At 39.4% G+C, this 21241-nt stretch overlaps 1 protein-coding gene across 2 annotated transcripts in view; it reads left to right on the top strand.

Annotated features, from left to right (window-relative positions):
* The window catches only part of PRKN (parkin RBR E3 ubiquitin protein ligase), a 1339251-nt gene that overhangs the window by 899749 nt on the left and 418261 nt on the right, over nucleotides 1-21241 (top strand). For both annotated transcript variants that reach the window (XM_042940251.1, XM_042940250.1), the window contains exon 7: nucleotides 13863-13999. In XM_042940251.1, coding sequence (XP_042796185.1) covers nucleotides 13863-13999 — 137 coding nt within the window. The remainder of the gene's footprint in view (nucleotides 1-13862; nucleotides 14000-21241) is intronic.

The following is a 21241-nucleotide window of genomic DNA, read 5'->3' as shown; positions in this document are numbered from 1 at the left end:
GTTTATTTAGGGGCACCTGGGTGGCTCAATCAGTTCAGCATCCGACTTCAGCTCAGGTCATGATCTTACAGTTCATGAGTTCGAGCCCTTCATCGGGCCCCAAGCTCTCAGCCTGCTTTGGATCCTCCTCTCTCAAGACTGAGGGAGGGGGGCCTGGGTGGCTGGTCAGTTAGGCGACTGACATCGGCTCAAGTCACTATCTCACGGTTCACGGGTTCGAGCCCCGCATCGGGCTCTGTGCTAACAGCTCAGAGCCTGGAGCCTGCTTCAGACTGTCTGTCTCTCTCTTTCTCTCTCTCTGTATCTCCCTCTCCCTCCCTCCCCCTCTTGCCCTCTGCTCCTCCCCTGCTTGTGCTCTGTCTCTCTCAAAAAAATAAACATTAAAAAACATGAAAAAGCAAGCAAGGGAGGGGCAGAGAGAGAGAGAGAGAGAGATGGAAAGAGAGAATTTCAAGCAGGCTCCGTGCTATCAGCACAGAGCCCCATGCAGGGCTCAGACACACCAACACGATCATGCGATCATGTGATCGTGACCTGAGCTGAAACCAAGAGTCTGATGCTTAACCGGCTGAGCCGCCCAGGCGCTCTTGACCATTCAGACGAAGACTTCATTACTGCTCTTCCCATCCACCTGAACTTCATCTTGGTCCACTCCCCCTTGCTTCTTAGTGTATCTCTGTCACACTGACTTTCCTTTTAATTCCTCAAGCACGCCCAGGCGTTGCCATTGAAAGGGAGTTTTCCTCAGCTGTTCCTTCCCGCGGAGCCCTCTCGCATCAGATCCGTGCACAGCATGCCATTGGGGGATCAGTGTAAACGCGGCCGCCTCCGGCCTTCCCCGACCACCCAGTCAATAGCGCCCGCCAGGCACCATCTCATGGTTCCATCCTACTGTCTTGCTGTCACTTTTCTTGAGCTCAGCAAAGTCCACTTCCTGTATCTCTTCTCTCATGTGGGAGTGGCCAGCATTGGACACTCTCTGGGCGAGACCAGGGCAACTTAATCAAAAGAAATGTCCTGAAGGAAGGGAGATGATATTTGCAACCTCGAGAAGTAGTGTCAGTGGCTTAGCTCAAAACCAATAAGCTGTGCACCTGTCAACCTGCAAAAGTTGCTGATCTCTGGCTGTCTGACGCTTCGGTTTTGCCCTCTTTTGTGTCCCTCCTCATTCATGGTCCTTCGTTTAGCCAAACAGTCAGCTCCTGGACCGTTTAGCACAGAAGCACTTACCAAACACCACCAATAGGTCAGGCCCTCAGAAAACCAGAAGACAGCCCTTGGGTCTATGGGGTCAAGAGCTGGAGCAGGAAGCCTTTCCTGTAAAGGCTAGACAGTGGCTCAGGCTTCCTGGTCCATAGAGTCCCTGTCACAGCCACCCAGCTCTGCCTTTATAGATAAAAGCAGCCATAGCCAATATGTAAAAATGGCTGTGTTCTCATAAAACTTTATTTACAAAAACAGGATGTGGGCCAGATTTAGCCCTCAGCTGGAGTCTGCTGACTTCTGGTCTGGAGAGAACGTAGAAAATCAAATAAATAATCGATGATACACCGTAGCGAGAGGCTGGGGTGGGGAGGAGCACATGGGTTCACAGAACACAGCAGAGGGCACCTGACGCAGGTCTGAGCCCTGCCCGTCCCCTCCTGCTGGCACTGATTACCAGCTGGCCTTATTGAAAACAGAGAAAGAAAAGAAAAAAAGAGCTTTAAAATTAAATTAGCTTTTAGTTGTCAAGAGCCATATGTTGTGTTGCTTTGGGCGTTTTGTTTTGTTTTTTTGCCTTTAACACTGAGGTATGTCTTCTGATCTCCTTCCAATACACTGGCTCAGGGCCTTCCTCCCAACATGTCTTCCAGAAAGTAAAATCTCTAGAAATCCTCAGACTCTTAGCCTTGCAAGCAGCACGTGCATTAGTTCAAAAAGTAACTTTAAAGCCGGAATCCTAAATATAAGTTGCCTTGTGCACATAATTTCAAGTAAGGCTTGAGCCCCACGAACTTACAGAGAGGAAGAATGCTCTGATCATACAAATTGGAGCCTGTAGAATCTTGGTATCTGAAAGGTCTCTAGAGATTGTCCGGTCTAGCCTGCCATTTCACGGATCTCTTTTCATGTAAGCTGCATTCTGAAGCCAGCTCCTGCGACAGCCCTCTTAGCCTGGAACTTTCTGGAAACCTTCCCCCAGCCTCCAGTGTCTTGGGATGTGCAACGCAGGCCGTTGCCTCTTTGCATGAATTCCCTTAGCTTAGTTTTACACATGAATTCGTATGGATTTGTTTTGTTACGTCATGTTGATTTTTAGTACTTTTAGGGAAATATTTTGGCATGCTACACACTGCTTTTCTGGCTAGCTGTAAAACAAAAACCTCAATTAGGAAAATAACTTTATTGATTATGTGCCACACATTTCTTAAATCACATTAATATTTAATGCACAGTCCATCTAACAATACCTCAGAAACGTCACTATACCTCCTCATTTTCAGACATTTTTTGTTGTAGAAGCGTTTTAAGATGTTTACAATCTTTTGAGCAGGTTCTTACTTTCAAACTACTCTCCTTCAGAGGACCCAATTCTTAACGTTTCTCTGATAAGAGGAATCAAAAACATGGCATTCTAGTGCATGAATTCATTCATTCATTTTAAGAATGAATGAAAGACCAATGAGAAGTCCTCTATGCAAGGTTTTTGTGAGCTGGCAACAAATATAATTTTTAAACCACTCCGTTTTATAATAATTTATGTTAAATAGCTCTGAACATTCATAGCCACTGGACTGATTCTTAGCATTAATATTTCCTGTCACGAGATTTGGGGACACAGTAGGACAATTTATTTCACAGTGGGGTTCTTCTCTAAACAAGATCTGTCTTTATATGTGTCTCAATTTAGCAGAATTCTGTAGCATCTATCTCCTTCTAGCTGTTTCTCACAAAAGAAAAAAACAAAGACAGGATATGTGCATGAATTAGTATGTGTTCAGATGGCATCTGCAACAATTGAATAGTTATGTCCCACAACAGCTCTATGCAGATGATGCAACCCAGAAAGTATGTCATGCTAAATCGGGTTTCAGCTGTCTCTAGCTCTACAACACTGACAGTCTGAATAGAGTATGCTCGAAGATTAAAACTCAAAACTACGTGGACTTTTACAAATGTAGCACTCAGCACTTGGCCATTTATAAACATAATTTTAAGAATTGAAATTAATTCTGTTAGTTGGGGGACAAGAAGGTAATGTGATAATTTTTCATGAGATGCGTTTTCCTCCCATGAGCCACATACCCCTTAGGATTTTAAATTTTATTTCATTACATGCAATGGTTATTTCATTATGATTTACCCATTCTTTGCAATTATTTTTCAGCATCTGTTTGGTAATACAGAGGCCTTAGAAAGAAAACTTGGGATTGCTGCTGATAAACCAAATCATTGTAATGGATTACTATAAAAAGGGGTTGACCTCTTTCCTTCTAAAACTTTAACTTACTTTTAAAAAAGAAAGAAGTTTATTTGTTAATTCTAATGCATACTGTTATAACGTTTATAATCTAGCGCTTCTAAAAGGTAATGGTTTATGTTTAGATTCAACCTGTCAACAGTAATTATATTTAGAAATACGACATATAAGCTATACTAAAGTCAAGTAATTACTTTTGAAGATTGAAACCATCTGGAAGAAATTAATAACTCATTAATTCCCTCTTGTAACCATGGATTCATATACTTTATTTTGTTTATTGTTAATGGTTCAAAATGTTATAAATAATAGAACCTAATTCAGCTGCACTTACTATATAAACTTAAAACATGGACTTAAAACATGTGGCTCGTGGAAACAGTATCATTATGCTTTAGTTTGATTTTTGATTTCTCGAGGAATTCAGAACCTTGATAAACACTGAGGAGATAATATGAAGATCTAAGACACAGTTCCCTAACCTTTTCTAATTTTATGCCATTTTAAGTGTTTTTACATGATTTCCTCACTCCCCTCTAGTTTCTTGGTCAGGCTAATTCATTCTTGCCTTTTGGGTCTTTGTTTGTTTATTTATTTATTTATTTATTTATTTATTTATTTTCATTGGGGAAACATTCTCTGCCTGACCAACATTGGATTAACTTTTTCCCGCTGTGCCCCAGACTTAGTTATGTCACCATTAGACAGAATTCCACGAGGACAAGAACTGTGTATCCCATCCCAACGTCAAGCCAAGGAACCAGCACATAGTAGCCTCCCAATTGCTATGTATGGGTGTTTTTAAATTTTGTTTCATGTTTATTTATTTTAAGAGACAGCACAAGCAGGGAAGAGAGGGATAGAGAGGAGAAAGACAATCCCAAGCAGGCTCCACGCTGCCAATGCAGAGCCTGAGCAGGGCTCTAGCTCACCAACTACAAGATCATGACCTGAGCCGAAATCAAGAGCCAGTCACTTAACCGACTGAGCCACCCAGGCACCCCTCAGTGACTAGGTGTTGAATTGACCAGGGAACATCTGACATAAGCTGATCAATCAGGCACAGAACAATATAATGATATGTACTAAAACGCTAAGTAGAATATAAAAATACTGCTTTGTAAACATAAGCATTATGGGGAATTGTAAAGTGAGTGGGAGAATCGGTGTTAGCTGGAGTTTTATTGAAGCAGCCTCCTGAAAGAGGAAAATGAAGGTAAATTGGAAGACTCTTAACACAGAGAGACAAGAGCATAAGGGAAAAGGAGGTTTGGTTCTGACGCTGTAAAGAGAGGACCTGAGAAGGATTTGGGAATGGCAATTAGGGAGACATATAGTGGGGGGCAAGGAGCCTTATGGAGGGCTCTGAAAAACAGAAGGAAAACTTGAGGTCTTGATACATTGGCATTAGATAACTAGTTTATGGTTTGGGCCAAGACGTGCCACGATGAAAGCCACTTTAGAATAACATCACTGAGGTGTGCTGATTAAAAAGGAGGTGGGGGGGGGGGCAAATGTGGGAGGAAGGAATGGTGTGGGTGCTGATTTAGGTTAACTCCAGACTGAGGCTAATGAGTTTGGAGAATTCATGCTATACCAACACTTGAAGACCTAATCCATTTGCTCTAGAAAGCACTACACTTTTGCTACTCTGCATATCTTTACTCAGCTATTTTTATACCTCCTATTTTGTAGACTCTCAGAATTAGTAAGTATATGTAGAAAATAAATAGTTCTGAAACAGAGAAGGTAGCTGCTACCTGAAAATTTCTTTTTCTCTATATGACAATAAATAGAACAGGTTAACATCTCAATGGAGATACAGTTGACTTGATAGGGAGCTGTTGTTTGTTTTAAGGCCTAAGTACCCAGAGCAAAATGCCTTGCACAAAGTAGTTCTCAACACATGTGAGGTCAGGGCTTAGTCCCACTGCAGAAAATGTGTCTGTGGAATCATAAAGTATTACATCCTCAGGACACATGAGAATTAAGAATATTCTGGTGAGCATTATAAGCACAGGATATACAAAACCAGGTTGTTTTCCAGCAATAAAACTGTGCACTAATGATGAGAGAGTTTGCCCAGTATTGATCAGTGGGATCAAACCTTGGAACAAATGTTAATGTTAGGGTTCTCTTAAATTTAGTAGCATTTGATGTCACAGATGGGACATAGAATTACTGAATGAGGATTAAAGAGGACAAGGGAATTTTGTCGATAGAGAAAGGGGCAGAGTATATATTTTATTAATCATTTTATTTTTAATGTATTTACTGTATTTTATATCATATTTTATTTAAAGCCTTTATAAACAAGGGAAGCTGTTTAGTTTCCTCGGTATCTTCTCTCTATATAGACTGAATGCACGCATGGAGGCATGAGTTGCCTTGAGACCCCTTCCACTGACCGCAAAGATGGGGTTAGATGGTCTCTAACTCATCCCTCTGGTAGCTTTTACGACACCAGGAGATAATTACTTGTTTGTCTTCAACCCTACGGGCCTGTGGCCTTCTGAGGCGAAGGGCCATGTCTTGCCCACTTTTACGTGACATCCATAGGTCAGTGCCTGGCACTTGGTAGTTAGTCCAGAGAATTACAAGGATGGATTGATGACAGTGATTCAAAAACGTCAACTTCAATAAGGAGTCTTTGCCTTGGCAGTGTTGTTTATGCTGAAATATTGGGCCTTGTACAAGCAAGCTCACGGAGCCAAAGTCACCCCTTTTTGTGCAGCAAAGTGGACAGGATAAAGCAATGAGGACGTGAGCAGAGGGAGCAAGAAGAAATTCGAAGTGGTGGTAAATGACCTTGGATCTGCCAGGGCCTCAATAGGATTCTGAGTCCAAGCAGGCTAATGGATAAACAAACTCACTTCAGGATTTTAAACTTGGCTGCTGGATGGAATTTCGAAGGTCATTCGACTGTTGAAGCTCATTTTAATTTCTAAAAGTTGAGGCTATCAATTAGCATCTTGGATCAGGGGTCTCTCCAGTGACTGGGATTGCTTACTTGGCTAACTCAAATAATGAGTCCGTATCACATATGTGGGTTAAAATGTTATCGAGGGCGGGCGCCATGTTGGATACTCCGTCAGAAGCTCATTTGGGCAATTAGTAGGTGATATAGATTAACCGAAAATGCATTTGGTTTCTGAGACTGTAGCCATTTATCTATTGTTTATAAGCTATCTCTAGCTAAAAGAGATTTAAAATGACAGTTGTTAGGAAGATAGATTCGGGTTCCTTAATGGCATAGCTTTCCTCCTCTAATTATTTTTATCTAATCTAATCCTTTATTAAACTCCCAGGAGTCATAGTTGTTCATGTACTGAGGATTTGTAGAGAGCTTTGAAAGATTGCTAACTGGGGCATAACATCTATGTTACTGTTGCACAAGCGAAATATTGTAAAAACAACATGTGCGTTTCCAAGGGTCAAGTGTAAGCTAAATTCAAGGACTAACTTTCTCCCTCCAGTGAAAAAAATTTATTTTTATGTCCTCAGCGATTTGCACTTAATATGTTTATCCTAACTTTCATTGCTTCTCATTGCGTTTCAGATGATTCTACTATCCCTATATATATATAATTTTGCTTTTCATTGGGGTGAATGGAGAAACCAGCTATACCAGAGAACTCAGCATTCTCCTCCTGTGCTCTGTTCTTCTGCAACTCCAGTCTCTTCTGTTGACCTGGAAGATTTTTTTCTATCTCCATGCCCTGGAAACTTGATCTTCATTCCAATGCCACTAACTACTCGCATGAATTCTTTTCTAATTTTCTATCTAAATGTGATCTCTTTCCCCCTCCGAACCTGTATTAGTTATATATTGCTGCATAAAAAATAATTACCCCAAAATGTAGTGGCTTAAAACAACAACGGATGTTATCTCGCACAGTTTCGGCGGGTCAGGAACTTGGGAACAGCTTAGCTGGGTGGTTCTCGCTCAGGGTTAGCTCATGAAATTGTGGTCAAGCCGTCAACCAGGGCTCCAGTAGGCTGAGGGCATGTCTTGTGCTGGAGGGTGTCCGTAGGAGTGCTTGAGTGTCCCCGCAACACGGCCATCACTCTCCTCAGAGCTACTGACCCAGGAAGCAGCACAGGCTGCACGGTCTTCTCTGATCTAGTCCTAGAAATGGCTCATTGTCATTTCTGCACTTCCCACGTAGATGACTCAGGTCATCCCACTGATTTGTAAAAGGGACACAAGGGCATGAATCCCAGGGGGTGGAGATCACTAAGGGGACATCCTGAAGGCTGCTTACCACAGAGCCTGCTAATATTTCCTACGTCTCTAATATAACTTAGTGTCCTGCCCTGTGTTACGCTTATGTGTATCCCTTTCCTACCCAGTTTATTAGATTTTTATTTCCTTTCAAGCTTAGACTTACTTCCTTATCTTTACGTATCTTAAAATTTCTGGGGTGTCACATTCAATATATGTCACATTCAGCCAAGAAGTTGGAACCGCAGCCTCTTAATGGGTATAAATGAAGATATACCTGTGGCAAAGAAGTAGACAGGGTCAGAGAAATAGATTTTGGCAGAGAGAGTGTGTGTGTGAGGGAGGGCAAATGAGAGAGAGAGAGAAAGAGAGAGAGAGAGAGAGAGCGAAAGAGAGAGCACTCACACAAACGAGGTGGAGAGCAGAGTAAACTGCACATTTGATCAGATAAACATGAAAACATTGACGCTATTTTGTAGATACAAGAGAGCTAATTTTATGAGAGCTTAAATGTTTGGACTACTTATTGTGTAACAGTGTTCTATTTGTGTGATGTATGTGAGTGGTCTGCCATATTTTTTTTACTAAGATTTCTTCAGTTATGCCTAATACTCTGTGAGCAAAGCCTCTTTGGATCACTGCTTTCACAAAAGCAGGAAAGGCATTGCTGACAAGAAACTCTTCAGAACCACGCCTGCAGCCTGCACCGGTGTCTCGCTGTGCTGACTGCTTTGGACCTCAGTCCTCACCTCTGCTCGAAATGGACCCAGCTGCTCCTGCCCCACCGGTGGCTCCTGTACCTGTGCCTATGCGGCCTCCTGCACCTGCTCAGGCTCCCACACCCGCATGGGCTCCCGCACCCGCATGGGCTTCTGCACCTGCACGGCCGGGCTCCTGCACCTGAGCTTGCTTTTGCACCTGCACCGGCTCCTGCAAATGCACCTCCTGCAAAAAGAACGGCCACTCCCGCCACCCATGGGCGGTGCTAAGTGTGTCTGCAAGGAGCCATCGGACAAGGGCAGCTGCTGTGCCTGATGCCAGGGAAGAGCCTGACCCGGATGTAACGAGAGCCACATGGACAAAGCTGCAGTTTCAAGACACTTTTTCCTATTATCCTGTTTGCCACATTCCCCTTTCTATAAAACACATGAATTATGATAAAAACCGTTGGCTTTAAAAGAAAATAATAACTCTTCAGTAATGTCAAGTACAGCATTTATAATCCCTTTTACGTGGGATTGAGAACTTTATTTAACCTTTGATTAACTGCTCTGTGGCCTGGTCCACGGGGGTGAAATCATCTTTTAGATTGATCGATTAACATTTATATATAATTTGAGCAAAGGGCACAGAGGAATGTTGGGAGGAGCAAAGACCCAAGAGGAGATAAGTCTTGGCAGGTTCTCCTCAGGAAACTCACTCCTGTCCATCTTCTTCCTTCCATTCCTAGAACCGCCCGCACACCACAGTCTGCTTCCTTAGTAACTCATGCCTGTGTTATTAAAATGACCTCCACATAGTTCTCACGACTTCCAGCTTGTTCTCCTCCACACGTTCCCTCAGAATTAAACATAGGAAAACATCTCTCCCTTCCGAGACTCACAAGCCTCAGTGAATCCCATGAGCGAGAGACCACACATTGGGCCAGTCTCCTGAAGTCCTCCTACCCCTGTCCCCAACCCTTCTCATCTCTTTTCTCTTGTCCTGATACATCCCCTCAGTCAGCCCAACTGATAACTTTTCTGTTCCAAGAATTCTTTCCCACGTCTGTTTCCCGCCCTGCCCAGAAACCCCATTTCTCTCCAGGGACCCAGTGCTGATCCCCCATTCTTTTAAATTCAGCTCAGGTTTCCTAACCCCGACGCATACTTCTCCGCTGTCCTAACTTCTGTGGCACCAGAGTTTGGTGACCACACATACTTCCTTTTAATACCTGTTCACATGCGTGTCATGTCCCCAGACTGTGGCCTGTGACTGAGTTGTGTGTGTTTTTCCCAACGCTCCCATCAGTCATGAGATGTTTTTTCATCCACTCACTGCTGTATTCCGTGTGTGTTTATTAAGTGCCTACTACAGCCAAAGTAGATGCTCAGTAAGTAACTGAGTAAAAAATATAAGGATGGGAGCAGAGAGATTATGAAATAAAAAACATTTTGTTCAGTAAGCCACAGGTACGATCAGTAACTATTGATTATATAATGTCACGTGCTTATTGCTGTATTTGGTGAGACATGGGTCATGAAGGTGGTAATCAAGTTCAGCCCCCATTATTTCAGGATGTTTCATTTAATGCTGACAGCTAAAGTAGCAACTTATGAAACACTCAGTCTGAATAAAAGTGAAGACAGTATAGGAAGCACATTAGGATAGACCCTGTGGATTAAAAGTTAAAGAAAAAGAGAAAAATCAGTGAAGAATTAAGCTCCACGAAAAGTTCCTTGGAGGTCTTATCTTGAACTGGACCTTGAAGTTTGGAATTTTGATTTGAATATAAAGGCTAGTATTATACTAGAAGAATGAGTGACAAAGAGCACGAGCCCAGGAGTAAAAGAACTGGAAGAAAGCTGGAGGCAGAGAGAGGAACAGGATGTGTGATAGAGTGGGGGCAGATTATTATAGGAGGATGACATGGAAAAACGTTTGAGAAGTTCCTAGCAAGTACCTAACCCAAAGGGGGTGGTCATAAATACTAGTTTTTTTTTCCCACTGTCCTCTTTTGCCTCATACTTAGGAAGTTAATTATGTAGTCCCTCCAGCCATGAAATGATCCTCACTTCTTTTCTTAGATGACTCAGTTGATTAATCCAATAATGTTTCTATGGGTGGCATGCTTATTCCTCACCTTTTTCATAAATACTAGAAATTTCTTTTTTTATAACTAGAAATATTATTGATAAGAGATGGACAATCTTACCTCAAAACTGTATCAAGAACTCCAACTGACTGATAATTCTGCATGAATATGGGCATATACTATCTACATCTATATCTATAACATTATCAACATATGTATTTTTTCTACATGTTTATTCTATATATATATTATATAGATATATATTAGATATATATATTATATAGACATATTATATAGATATATAGAATATATATAAATATATTCTATATTTCTCTCTCTCTCTCTCTCTCTCTATATATATATATATATATATATATATATATTCACTCCATATGGATAGTGACAGAATGCCTGAGTGACTTCTCTATACTTGTCACTCCCTGAAACTCTTGTAAGTTTCTTTCTTTTTTTTTTTTTTTCTTTTTTCCAAAATGGACATGTAAAACCACACATGTAGGTTCTGGTGTCACTTATATATACACCCTGTGCCTGGGAAGGGATTCTCTTTAATGAACTTTAGTGATCTGTCCTCACTTCCAAAGCTGAACACATTTTTATATCTTGTTTCCTTTACTTCTCATTGTTTGGTAAACTGCTATCTGCATTCATTTCTCATACTTTTTATCCAAGGTAAACATTCTCTAAAGTCCTTTCTGATGACTCTATTATATTTTTTTGTAATAATAAAGGTTATTGACATTACCTGCTTCAACAGGTAAATCCTAAGGTCTCTCAGGTCCCGGTCACCATGCACTTCTCAATGCTGCCTTAACTGCTGCCTTGTCCATTTGCCGCTACAATTCCAGAGGGCAGTGCCATGAAATGTGCCAGTGCATCCCCCAGATACCCTATGAACTCTTCCCCAGCTCTTTGCATCCTGATGGTTCTGATCAATTAGTCCTTTGGTTTGGTCTGTTCGGCTCCCCGCCTATATCTCAATTCAAGAAGGCAGAAGTGAACCAGTACGGCTGTAATTTTTAGTAAGATTCCTCCTGTGTCCCCAAGACGATGTGTTTCACTCTGTGGGGCCTAGAGCCTGTGTTTCCACAGGGCCTGTGATTGTCCTTGTACTGCTGTATCTGTGTGAGTGTGTGTGTGTGTGTGTGTGTGTGTGTGTGTGTGTGTGTGTAGTTGCAGTAGTAGAGGGAGGGGCAAGATGCACTACTGTGTCTATTGAGTGTGCCCTCCATGCCCCAAACATTGGGCCTCTAAAACCTTTCCTAATGTGGTGGGCTCTTGAATCTGCACAGGGTTTACTCACAGCATGGCCTCTCATGTATTCACCATTCCTTTCCAATCTGTTCCAAATGGTAGGATGCCATCAGTAAAGTAGAACAGCTGATGTTCTGTGGATTGTTCCACACGGTCTAAGTAGTTTGCGGCCATATTTTAACCGAAGGGCAAATCCATAAATATGTAGTGTTGCCCACACATGGAACAAAACTCTCTCCATTTTTCCTTAATAGGGATGGAAAAGAACTCACTTCCTGGACCAGTGGCTACCACGTACCTTAATGTTGCTCTGGGACACTATGCCAACAGTTCATGTTCCTACTGCTTTGGCTTTATAAGTTTTCCTTTTATTTCTTCTACCGGGTAATTGCTAAGCTTTCTTTCTTAACCTTGTTATATAGAGGAACATTTTTATGAATGTTCTAATATTTTCTCCAGTGCTTCCATGTGTTGAGAGCAGATTGAGCGTCTCTAAAGGCTTAGTCGACCATGTTGCTAAGACCAGAATGGAGAATATTTTTCATAGAACTTAGCCATGAGGAGAACATAGAATACGGCAGTTCTATAGGGTCACACAGAGTGAATGCGGTGTGTGTGCCCTTCTGCATGTGTGTATGTCTGATTCGTGATAGAAATGAGAAGGTATTATATTTTATCATCTTCCAGCAGAATGTTATTAGAAGGGAAGAGGTTGAAAGTTCAGAACACAGTCAATGCCTAATTGAAAAAGGCTCTGGAAATGGAAATGATAGCCCCAAAAGGACTGCAGTAGGTTCAGAGATGAGAAATAGAAGCGCATAAAAGCATTTAGGGACGTCCTTGCCCAGCTTATGATGACCATTGCCCTGTTGATCCATGACATTAAAATACCAAGTTGTTTTTTTTTTGTTTTGTATTAGATATTGCTTTGAAATAAGTGGGAAAGCAGAATTTTGAAAGCCTTTTAATTGTTAAGAAAATTACATGTTACTAATATTAATGTTTAATATCAATTTTTCTGGGGAAAGGGCTTTTGAAGAGCTCTGAGGTCTTTTAAGAATTGTGTATGAAATAAAAAAGAACTATTTTGTATTTTGTTGTCATTACACAGAGAATAGGCTTATCTAGATAAACTCCAGTGGTTTTTTTTGGTTTTTTGTTTTTTTGTTTTTTTGTTTTACTATTAAAATGGCCTTGGGGCTGATGTGAAATTAATTCAATTTGTCTCTCTCGCTCTCCCTTTCTTTTTTTTTTTCTTTTGGTTATAAAATAATGTGGTTCATTTTGTTAGCAAAAATACATGCTTATTTGGGGCATTTTTCCCCTATAAAGCATTTTAAGGGAATCCAAAGATTTTAGAACTCATATATCAATTTATTAGTAAGCTCCTAACTTTGATTTAATAAATTGGCTGTTTGGGTGGAGTAGGGATGGCACGATAGACTAAATCTTTTAGAAAAGAATCTGTGCTAGATAATTTTTATTTTGAAATTCTACTTTTCTGCTTGCCAATGAAATATGAGTGATTGTTTAACATACCTACTTTGGCACCATGGTAATTTTTCTTTTGGCTTTTGGGAAGTTCAGATGTTATATATCATTAACATACAATTCAAGGAACGTTTATTTAAACCTTACCGTGCCTGGTACTATGAGAATATCAATTTAAATTAAGCACAGTATCTACTTTCAAGGAGATCACAGTCGGTAGAGAAGCATATCAATAGTATGATGTAATTTTGTATCAATAAAAAAATGTATAAATGGGGTGATTCATGGGTGAATTGGGAATTATGAGGCTTCTAGAAGATGATCTAGAAAGAGGTTGTATCTGAGCTCAGATTTAAACAACAGTTTGGTAAATATGTTAATATAAAAATATAAATTTAGGAAAATCAATGTTATGTATAGTTAATGAAATGTTTCCAATTTTTAAAGCGCAGCTTTGACACATATGTGCTCAATGGTGAGCAGTGCAGGTGTCTACACAGAGCATTTTCTAAGCAAGCTGATAGGATTACAAAGTGTCCCAAAGCACATGTTGCCTTTCGACCCTTAGAAGTACTAGAGGAAATGTTTTCCTTTTCTTTTTTTATTTTTCTGTGCAGGAGCCCTGTGCTGGTTTTCCAGTGCAACCATCGCCACGTGATTTGCTTAGACTGTTTCTACTTATACTGTGTGACAAGACTTAACGACAGGCAGTTTATCCATGACCCTCAGCTGGGCTACTCTCTGCCGTGTGTGGGTAAGTCTAGTACTTTTTTCTTCTCCATTTTTAATGCCAATTAATGACAGAAGAACTATTGATGCAAGACTATCTTAGGGATACTCAATCCCCCGCCGAGGGGTTGAAAATTCAAATATCTATTTGATCCCTGCTGAGCAAGAAACAGTGTTTGCATCACAAAAATATAAAATACGAAGGTATGCAGGAGTTATGTTGAACTGGAAAATGCATCACCTGCATAAAAGTATGGAAAATAAATTTTAAAATATTATTCAGCCGAGGTGCACAAAGTATGTCTATGGATTCACCCTACAAGTTACAGATTACCATGGATCTAGAGCAGCCCTATCCACGTTTTCAAATTGTATACCCTTCTTGCTAAAAATTTTGAGCACATACGCATATATATGAAAGAACATCTATTTTGAAGGATTTTGAAGAATGAGATAAAGCTGAAATATTTAATATTTTCAGTTTTTTTATCTTTCAACATTGAAGAACATTCTTTACTTATATTACTGTTGTTACATGTATTTTTTGATTGAGGTGAAATTCACATAACATACAGTTAACTATTTTCAAGTGCCAGTTCAGTGGCATTTCCTGTTTTCACAATGTGATGTGAGGACTATCACCCATCTCTAGTTTCAAAATTTTTTCATTATCCCGGAAAAATACCCCGCATTCATTAAGTAAGCGTTCCCAATTTCCCTTCACCTCTGTCTCTTGGCAACCACTATCATCTTCCTCTGTGGATTTACCAATTCTAGATACTTCATATAAAAGGAATCATGCAATATGTAACCTTTTGTGTCTTCCTTGTTTCACTTACCATAATGTTTTTGAAGTTCATCCAACTTGTGGCATGTATCTTCATTCCTTTTTATGACTGATTAATATTCCATTATATGGACATACCACAATCTGTTTATCCATTTCTTTGCTGATGGACATTTGTGTTGTTTTCACCTTTTGGCTATTCTGAATAATGCTACCAAAAACATTTGTGTATTTGCTCCTGTGTGCATATATGTTTTCATTTCTCTTGGGTGTATACCCAGGAGTGCAATTGCTAGGTCATATGCTAATTCTATATTTAATCTTTTGAAGAACTACCAAACTATCTTCCATAGCTGCTGCACCATTTTGCATTCCTACCAGTAACTTATAAAGGTTTTTATTTCTTTACATCCTCTCCCACACTTGTTATTTTCCTGTTTTGTTTTTAATAGCCATACTATTAAATTTGGAGTGGTACCTCATTGTGGTTTTGACTTGCATTTCTTTAATGACTGATGACGTTGAATATTTTCTTGTATGCTTGTTGACCATTTGCGTTTCTGTTTGGAGAATATCCAAGACCTTTGCCCATTTTTTGATTGGGTTGTTTGTCTTGTTGCTGACTGGTAAGAGTTCTTTATGTGTTCTGGATAATAGACATTTATCAGATATATGACTTGCAAACATTTTTCCTATTCTGTGGGTTATATTTTTACTTTCATGATAATATCCTTCAATACATAAAAGTTTTTAATGTTGAAGAAATCTATTTTATCTATTTTTTCTTTTGTTGTTTGTGCTTTTGGTGTCAAAGGTAGGAATCCATTGTCAAAACCAAGGTCCTGAAGAATGACTCCCATGTTTTCTTCTAATAGCTTAGCTTTAATGCTTAGGCCATTGATAACATTTTGAATTATTTTTTATATATGAAATGAGATAGGGGTCTGTACCTCATTTATATATATATATATATATATATATATATATATATATATACATACATACATACATATATATAAAATCATTGCAATATGAGTAAATATGCTTCACTGATTTTGAAAATTGTGGTTTGAAATTGTGATAGCTTGATTCAATGGTCAGATTTTAAGTTTAACTTATTTCGGTACTTAGTTTAAATGTTTTTTTGATCAAAGCTGAAAAATATAACTCAAAAGTATTTCACATTTCCAAATAGAAGAAGCTGGTTTCATTGTTGACTTTGTAAATTATGATGCTCATTTTTTGACTGTATTTGCCAATAATGCAATGTTTATTAATTAAGATTCACATAATGCATGTATCAGTATATTAAGGAAAACTCACTGAAAGGTTTTGGACTTTTGTATTTTTAACAAAAGCATTCAAAAGTTAGTGAAATATTTATTTTCAGATTGAAAGATTCTATTTTTCATGGGATAATTTTGTACTGATAAACTCTTCCTTCACAAAACCATGTAGCATGGAATATCCATTTTCATGTTTTCTCTTCATACTCAAGGCACTTCTAAAAGTTAGTTTACTTCTCATGCAGCTTTAAATTTTAAAGCATTTTAATTGTAGGAAATTTCGAACATACAAAATAAAAAACAAATGTGCAATCACTCCTCTCGTACACATTAGCCAGGTTTTCTAGCATGACAAGTTGTTCTAGGTTTTTCTCGTAATTCTTGCTACTTTGGATTTTTTCTTTGGAACCCTTTTAAATAATTTTTGTGAGTGTATCTACCTCATCCCCTGTTATTTAAACATAACTCTCCTTAAAACCTTGCTTTTCTTTTTTTAAATACCACTCACTACCAAGATCTTACCTTCCCTAACACCTCTTTTAATGTTTAACAGCAAGAAGGAAAAAGCTACATATTTGTGGATTTTGTTATTAAAAGACAATGTATCCAGAATAGAGTAACTCACATTGTCTGCAGTTCTTGATGATTGAAAGTTATCAAAAATATCTAAAGATATTCGAATTGCAAACCTATTGATAACGAGATATTTATAAAAACTGATACATAGGCCTGTACTAATCTCCACACATTAGCAATATTGACTGTTACCTACAATAAGGAACCACTGGAGGGCTAGCGTCCTGTGTGGGATGTGCATTTTAAAGCTGGATTCACAGACTTGGGCACCACGCCCCACCCCCATAACAGTGAACTGAATGAATTTGACTGGGTCACCAGTGTGGTCACACATTACAGGTTGAACTAAACGATATTGTCTTTCAGTTTTTTTGTGTGCACGGACAATAATGTGGAAGCTAAAATTAACCTATTTTTATGTAAAGTTTTCCTATTCTTTGATTTTTAATGAGCTTTGGAAACCAGGAAAAAAGAGAAGTAGCAAGTAACCACAAGCTGAGACAAGTTACAACCATAACGACTTTCAACTGTGTAGTAAACTTCCTGTGCTGTATAATTCATTTCAGTACTTGTTCCTTTATGTCTTCAACAATGTTTTAATACAAATCTTCAAAAGTGCTTATTACAAACTACAATTCAGTTTGTCACAATATTGTCATGTATTATTTCAGCCTTTTTTTTTTAACTGTGAACTCAGATTATAAGTGTTCCTCCTATTAGATGAAAAGAGGCTTTCAAATGTTATTACAGAATTTTTGTTTTATTTTGTAAGAAACAAACTGGATTGTTTTGAACCTTGCTCAGCAGAGACTCTCTAAGAGTCTGCATTTTAGGACTCCCACTGTCCCCTCAAGACACCCTCTTTGCAGGTCATAACATGATACATCCCACACACACACCAGGGTATGAGAAGTTCCAGCATCAGCTGGTACGTTAAGTCCTAGTAAAGACTAATTTTTTCACATTTTAAAGACCTGATTACCTCCCCATAAACCAATGAATAACTTTGCACATATCCTAAAGTGTACTAGAGAATCAGAGAAGCCAAGTTCAAATCCTGGCTTGGAGATTCACCACCTTCGTAATGTAGGGCAAGTTACTTATCCTTGGTATGTCTCTTGTTTCATTTTAAGCTAAAATGGAGATAATACAATAGCAACTATTTTATACATTGTTATGTGGATGGATTAAAATAATGCCATATAGAGTGCCTTTGCGTTAAATGCTGAAGACCGCAAGCACATAATGAATACTGGCTTTTGTTAACTCAGTTGTTATGTAACCATGCTATGTAAGTATTCCTACAGACAGTATATGTAATTTATTTGCGCATATATGTGTGTGTTCATAGAGGAACATACGTTCGGACATTCTTTAACTATAGGTTGGTGTTTCCTATAGTCCAGTGCATAAATCAACCATTTACCAAGCAGTACACATCTGTCCATCTATCTGACCATCTTTTTCCCTTGGTTTATTTGACTTTGCCTTGATTCATGGAGTGTAAAACAAGACACATAAAATAAACTAGTAAAAAAAAAGCAGAAATAGAAAATCAAGGCTTTTCAAACTAAGGATAAAAATAGCAGACTATTGGGGCGCCTGGGTGGCGCAGTCGGTTAAGCGTCCGACTTCAACCAGGTCACGATCTCACGGTCCGTGAGTTCGAGCCCCGCGTCGGGCTCTGGGCTGATGGCTCAGAGCCTGGAGCCTGTTTCCGATTCTGTGTCTCCTTCTCTCTCTGTCCCTCCCCCATTCATGCTCTGTCTCTCTCTGTCCCAAAAATAAAAAAAACGTTGAAAAAAAAAAATTTAAAAATAGCAGACTATCAGAAAAAAGAATTGATTGAACTCATACTATTTCCATGGCATGCTGTTCTTTCATGGTGGAGTTAATTAAAAGGTTATATCAATGTCTATAAATCTCGTAAATAAAACTTAATACTGTGTATGACAAGCAAAAATGATGGCTAATTCCACAATGGAACTAAGAATGCATTGAAAGGTCAGCTTTATGACAGCTGGATTACTCAGGCAAGGCTCAAATTCTATGCCAGATCCATTTGGCAAAGAAAGGTGTATTGCTGTTCATGTTGATCGTGGTTCCATTGAACATTTCCTTGATGGCTCTTTCCTGACCTCAACAGTCTTGTGTAGAATGCCTGAACCTCAAAGGCCCCAGTGTTATCTTTGGTTTTTGGAAGATTAGAAGTTTCTGGAAGCTCAGCTTGTGTGTGTGTGTGTGTGTGTGTGTGTGTGTGTACACTTATTCTTTTATTGCTCATGGTTTTAACCTGACTGAATATTGTTGGTTCTCTGAAGAGTTGTCCATTTATCTTTCCACCATGGTGGGGCACCTGGGTGGCTCAGTTGGCTAAGCGTCTGACGTCGGTTCAGGTCATGATCTTGCAGTCCCTGAGTTCAAGCCCCGTGTCGGGCACTGTGATGACAGCTAGGAGCCCAGAGCCTGCTTCAGATTCTGTGTCTCCCTCTCTCTCTGACCCTCCCCTGCTTGCTCGCTCGCTCTCTCCCTCCCTCTCTCAAAAATAAATAAAACATTTCAATAAAAATAATATCTTTCCACCATGGCATTTTGAAATCTAGTAAAATGGTTTCAGGCCCCCATGGTGGCTACTAGCCATTTTTAGATTACGGTTTTTCCAAGAAAATTAATCCAAGATTTATTTATATAATCAAGGGGTGTTGTATTCGTAAAGCCACCACTTCCTTTCAGTGACAAAGTTCATCTCTAACCACAAGAGATGGTTACATTGGCACTGGAATCCATAGCTTTAAATCACTCTTTGACTTTTCTGATCTCAGGGGTCTGCATGAAACTGTAAATAGGGTGGATTCACTGGTAGATACATATTTGCTTGGTGATTGTGTTTCAACTTTGGCAGAGGCCAAAGGACTTTCTGATGCTTGCAAACTAGAATGGATTATCCCACTAGGATGGCATGGGTATTATTCAAAGCTAACACGAAGGGGTGCCTGGGTGGCTCAGTCGGTTGAGTGTCTGACTCTTAACGTCAGCTCAGGTCATGATCTCAAGGTCCTGGGATTGAGCCCCACATTGGGCTCCATGCAGAGTATGGAGCCTGCTTAAGATTCTCTTTCTCCCTCTCTCTCTGCCCCTCCCCCACTTATTCTCTCTCTCTCTCTCTCTGTCTCTCTCTCTCAAAATAACAAAAACAAACAAAAAGCCAAAGCTACATCCAATATCTGTACAGATACGGATCAGTATCAGATACAGATATCTGTATCTCATGCACAGCACTATTCAACAGTGCTTTTCCACTCTTTGAGTTAAATACAACACTTTATTCCTCACCCTCCCACAATCCTTACAAAACAGTCTTTCCCCCAAATCCATCATTTGTTATCTCCAGAGCCCGGGAAACAAACCACTCACTAGTGTTTGAATAGTGATGTTATGAGGGGGGAAAATGAGATCAGTTTTCTGGTACTACAAACTTTATATAAAAAATAGAGGCTGTGAGTTGAATTGGTAAACTATTTTTCTTTTTTTAAATTTTTTAAAATGTTTATTTCTTTTTGAGAGAGAGAGAAAGAGACAGAGCAAGAGTGGGGAGGGGCAGTGAGAGAGGGAGACACAGAATCTGAAGTCAGAATCTATGTTGACAGCAGAAAGCCTGATGTGGGGCTGAAACTCGTGAACCTCGAGATCATGACCTGAGCCAATGTTGGACACTTAACCGACTGAGCCACCCAGGCACCCTTGGTAAACTATTTTTCAAACTACACTGGTCCCATAGAAGCCACGGAAAAGCTAGACAAAACATCTATTTCTATTGCTAAATAACCCACACATCAAATGTTTTGCTAAGAGTCTCTGTATAAGTTCACATTTCTATATAAATGCCTAATACCTCTTACCACGAATTCATAAGATGTTCTTTTTTCCCATAATCTAGTCTTTCAATCCTTTTTCAAGATCACTGAACTAAACATTTTCAAAGCTCAATTTTAGACATATACATTCTTCAAGGTATGGCTAGCTAGTCAACAACGAACCAACGTTTTTCATTATCATAATTACGATGACAAACAACGAAAAGTGGTGTAAAACCCTTTCGGGCACAAACCCTGATTCCTTTGTGTGAGCTTCTCATTCGACCAGAAATTTTGTTAGCTTTGTCAGAGTGGGATGCTGAATTTTATTTCCCTGAGAGTAGAAATTAAGTAATGATTAGGACTGTTACTGGCTACTTACTGTATATAAGGTGCTGCTCTAAGTGCTTATATACATGCATCCATGTAATCCCCCAAAGACCTATTGAAATGGATATTGTCATTCTTCCAATTTTATACACGAATTATTTAAGGCTCACAGAAGCTAATTAAAGTGCACATGGTGTTACAGCTAATGAATAACAGAGCTGGTGTTCAGTGCCAGCTAGTTGTGGCTCTTGAATGTGTGTTTTTAAACATCGTATGAGTAGAGAAGCCAGTAACCACAGTTAAAGTACTATTTTGAAAGTTCTATGGAAAAGAATGTCAAGGGAAGAGTGTCCAAATTTTTAGCACTCTTTCCATATTTAAACCAACAGCAAACTTGAAAAGTAGGAATTGTTCTTATTTTACAGAGGAAGAAG

The sequence above is a fragment of the Panthera leo genome, chromosome B2, assembly GCF_018350215.1.
Source record: "Panthera leo isolate Ple1 chromosome B2, P.leo_Ple1_pat1.1, whole genome shotgun sequence".
Taxonomy (NCBI): Eukaryota; Metazoa; Chordata; class Mammalia; order Carnivora; family Felidae; genus Panthera; species Panthera leo.
This window is presented reverse-complemented; position numbering and strand designations above follow the sequence as displayed.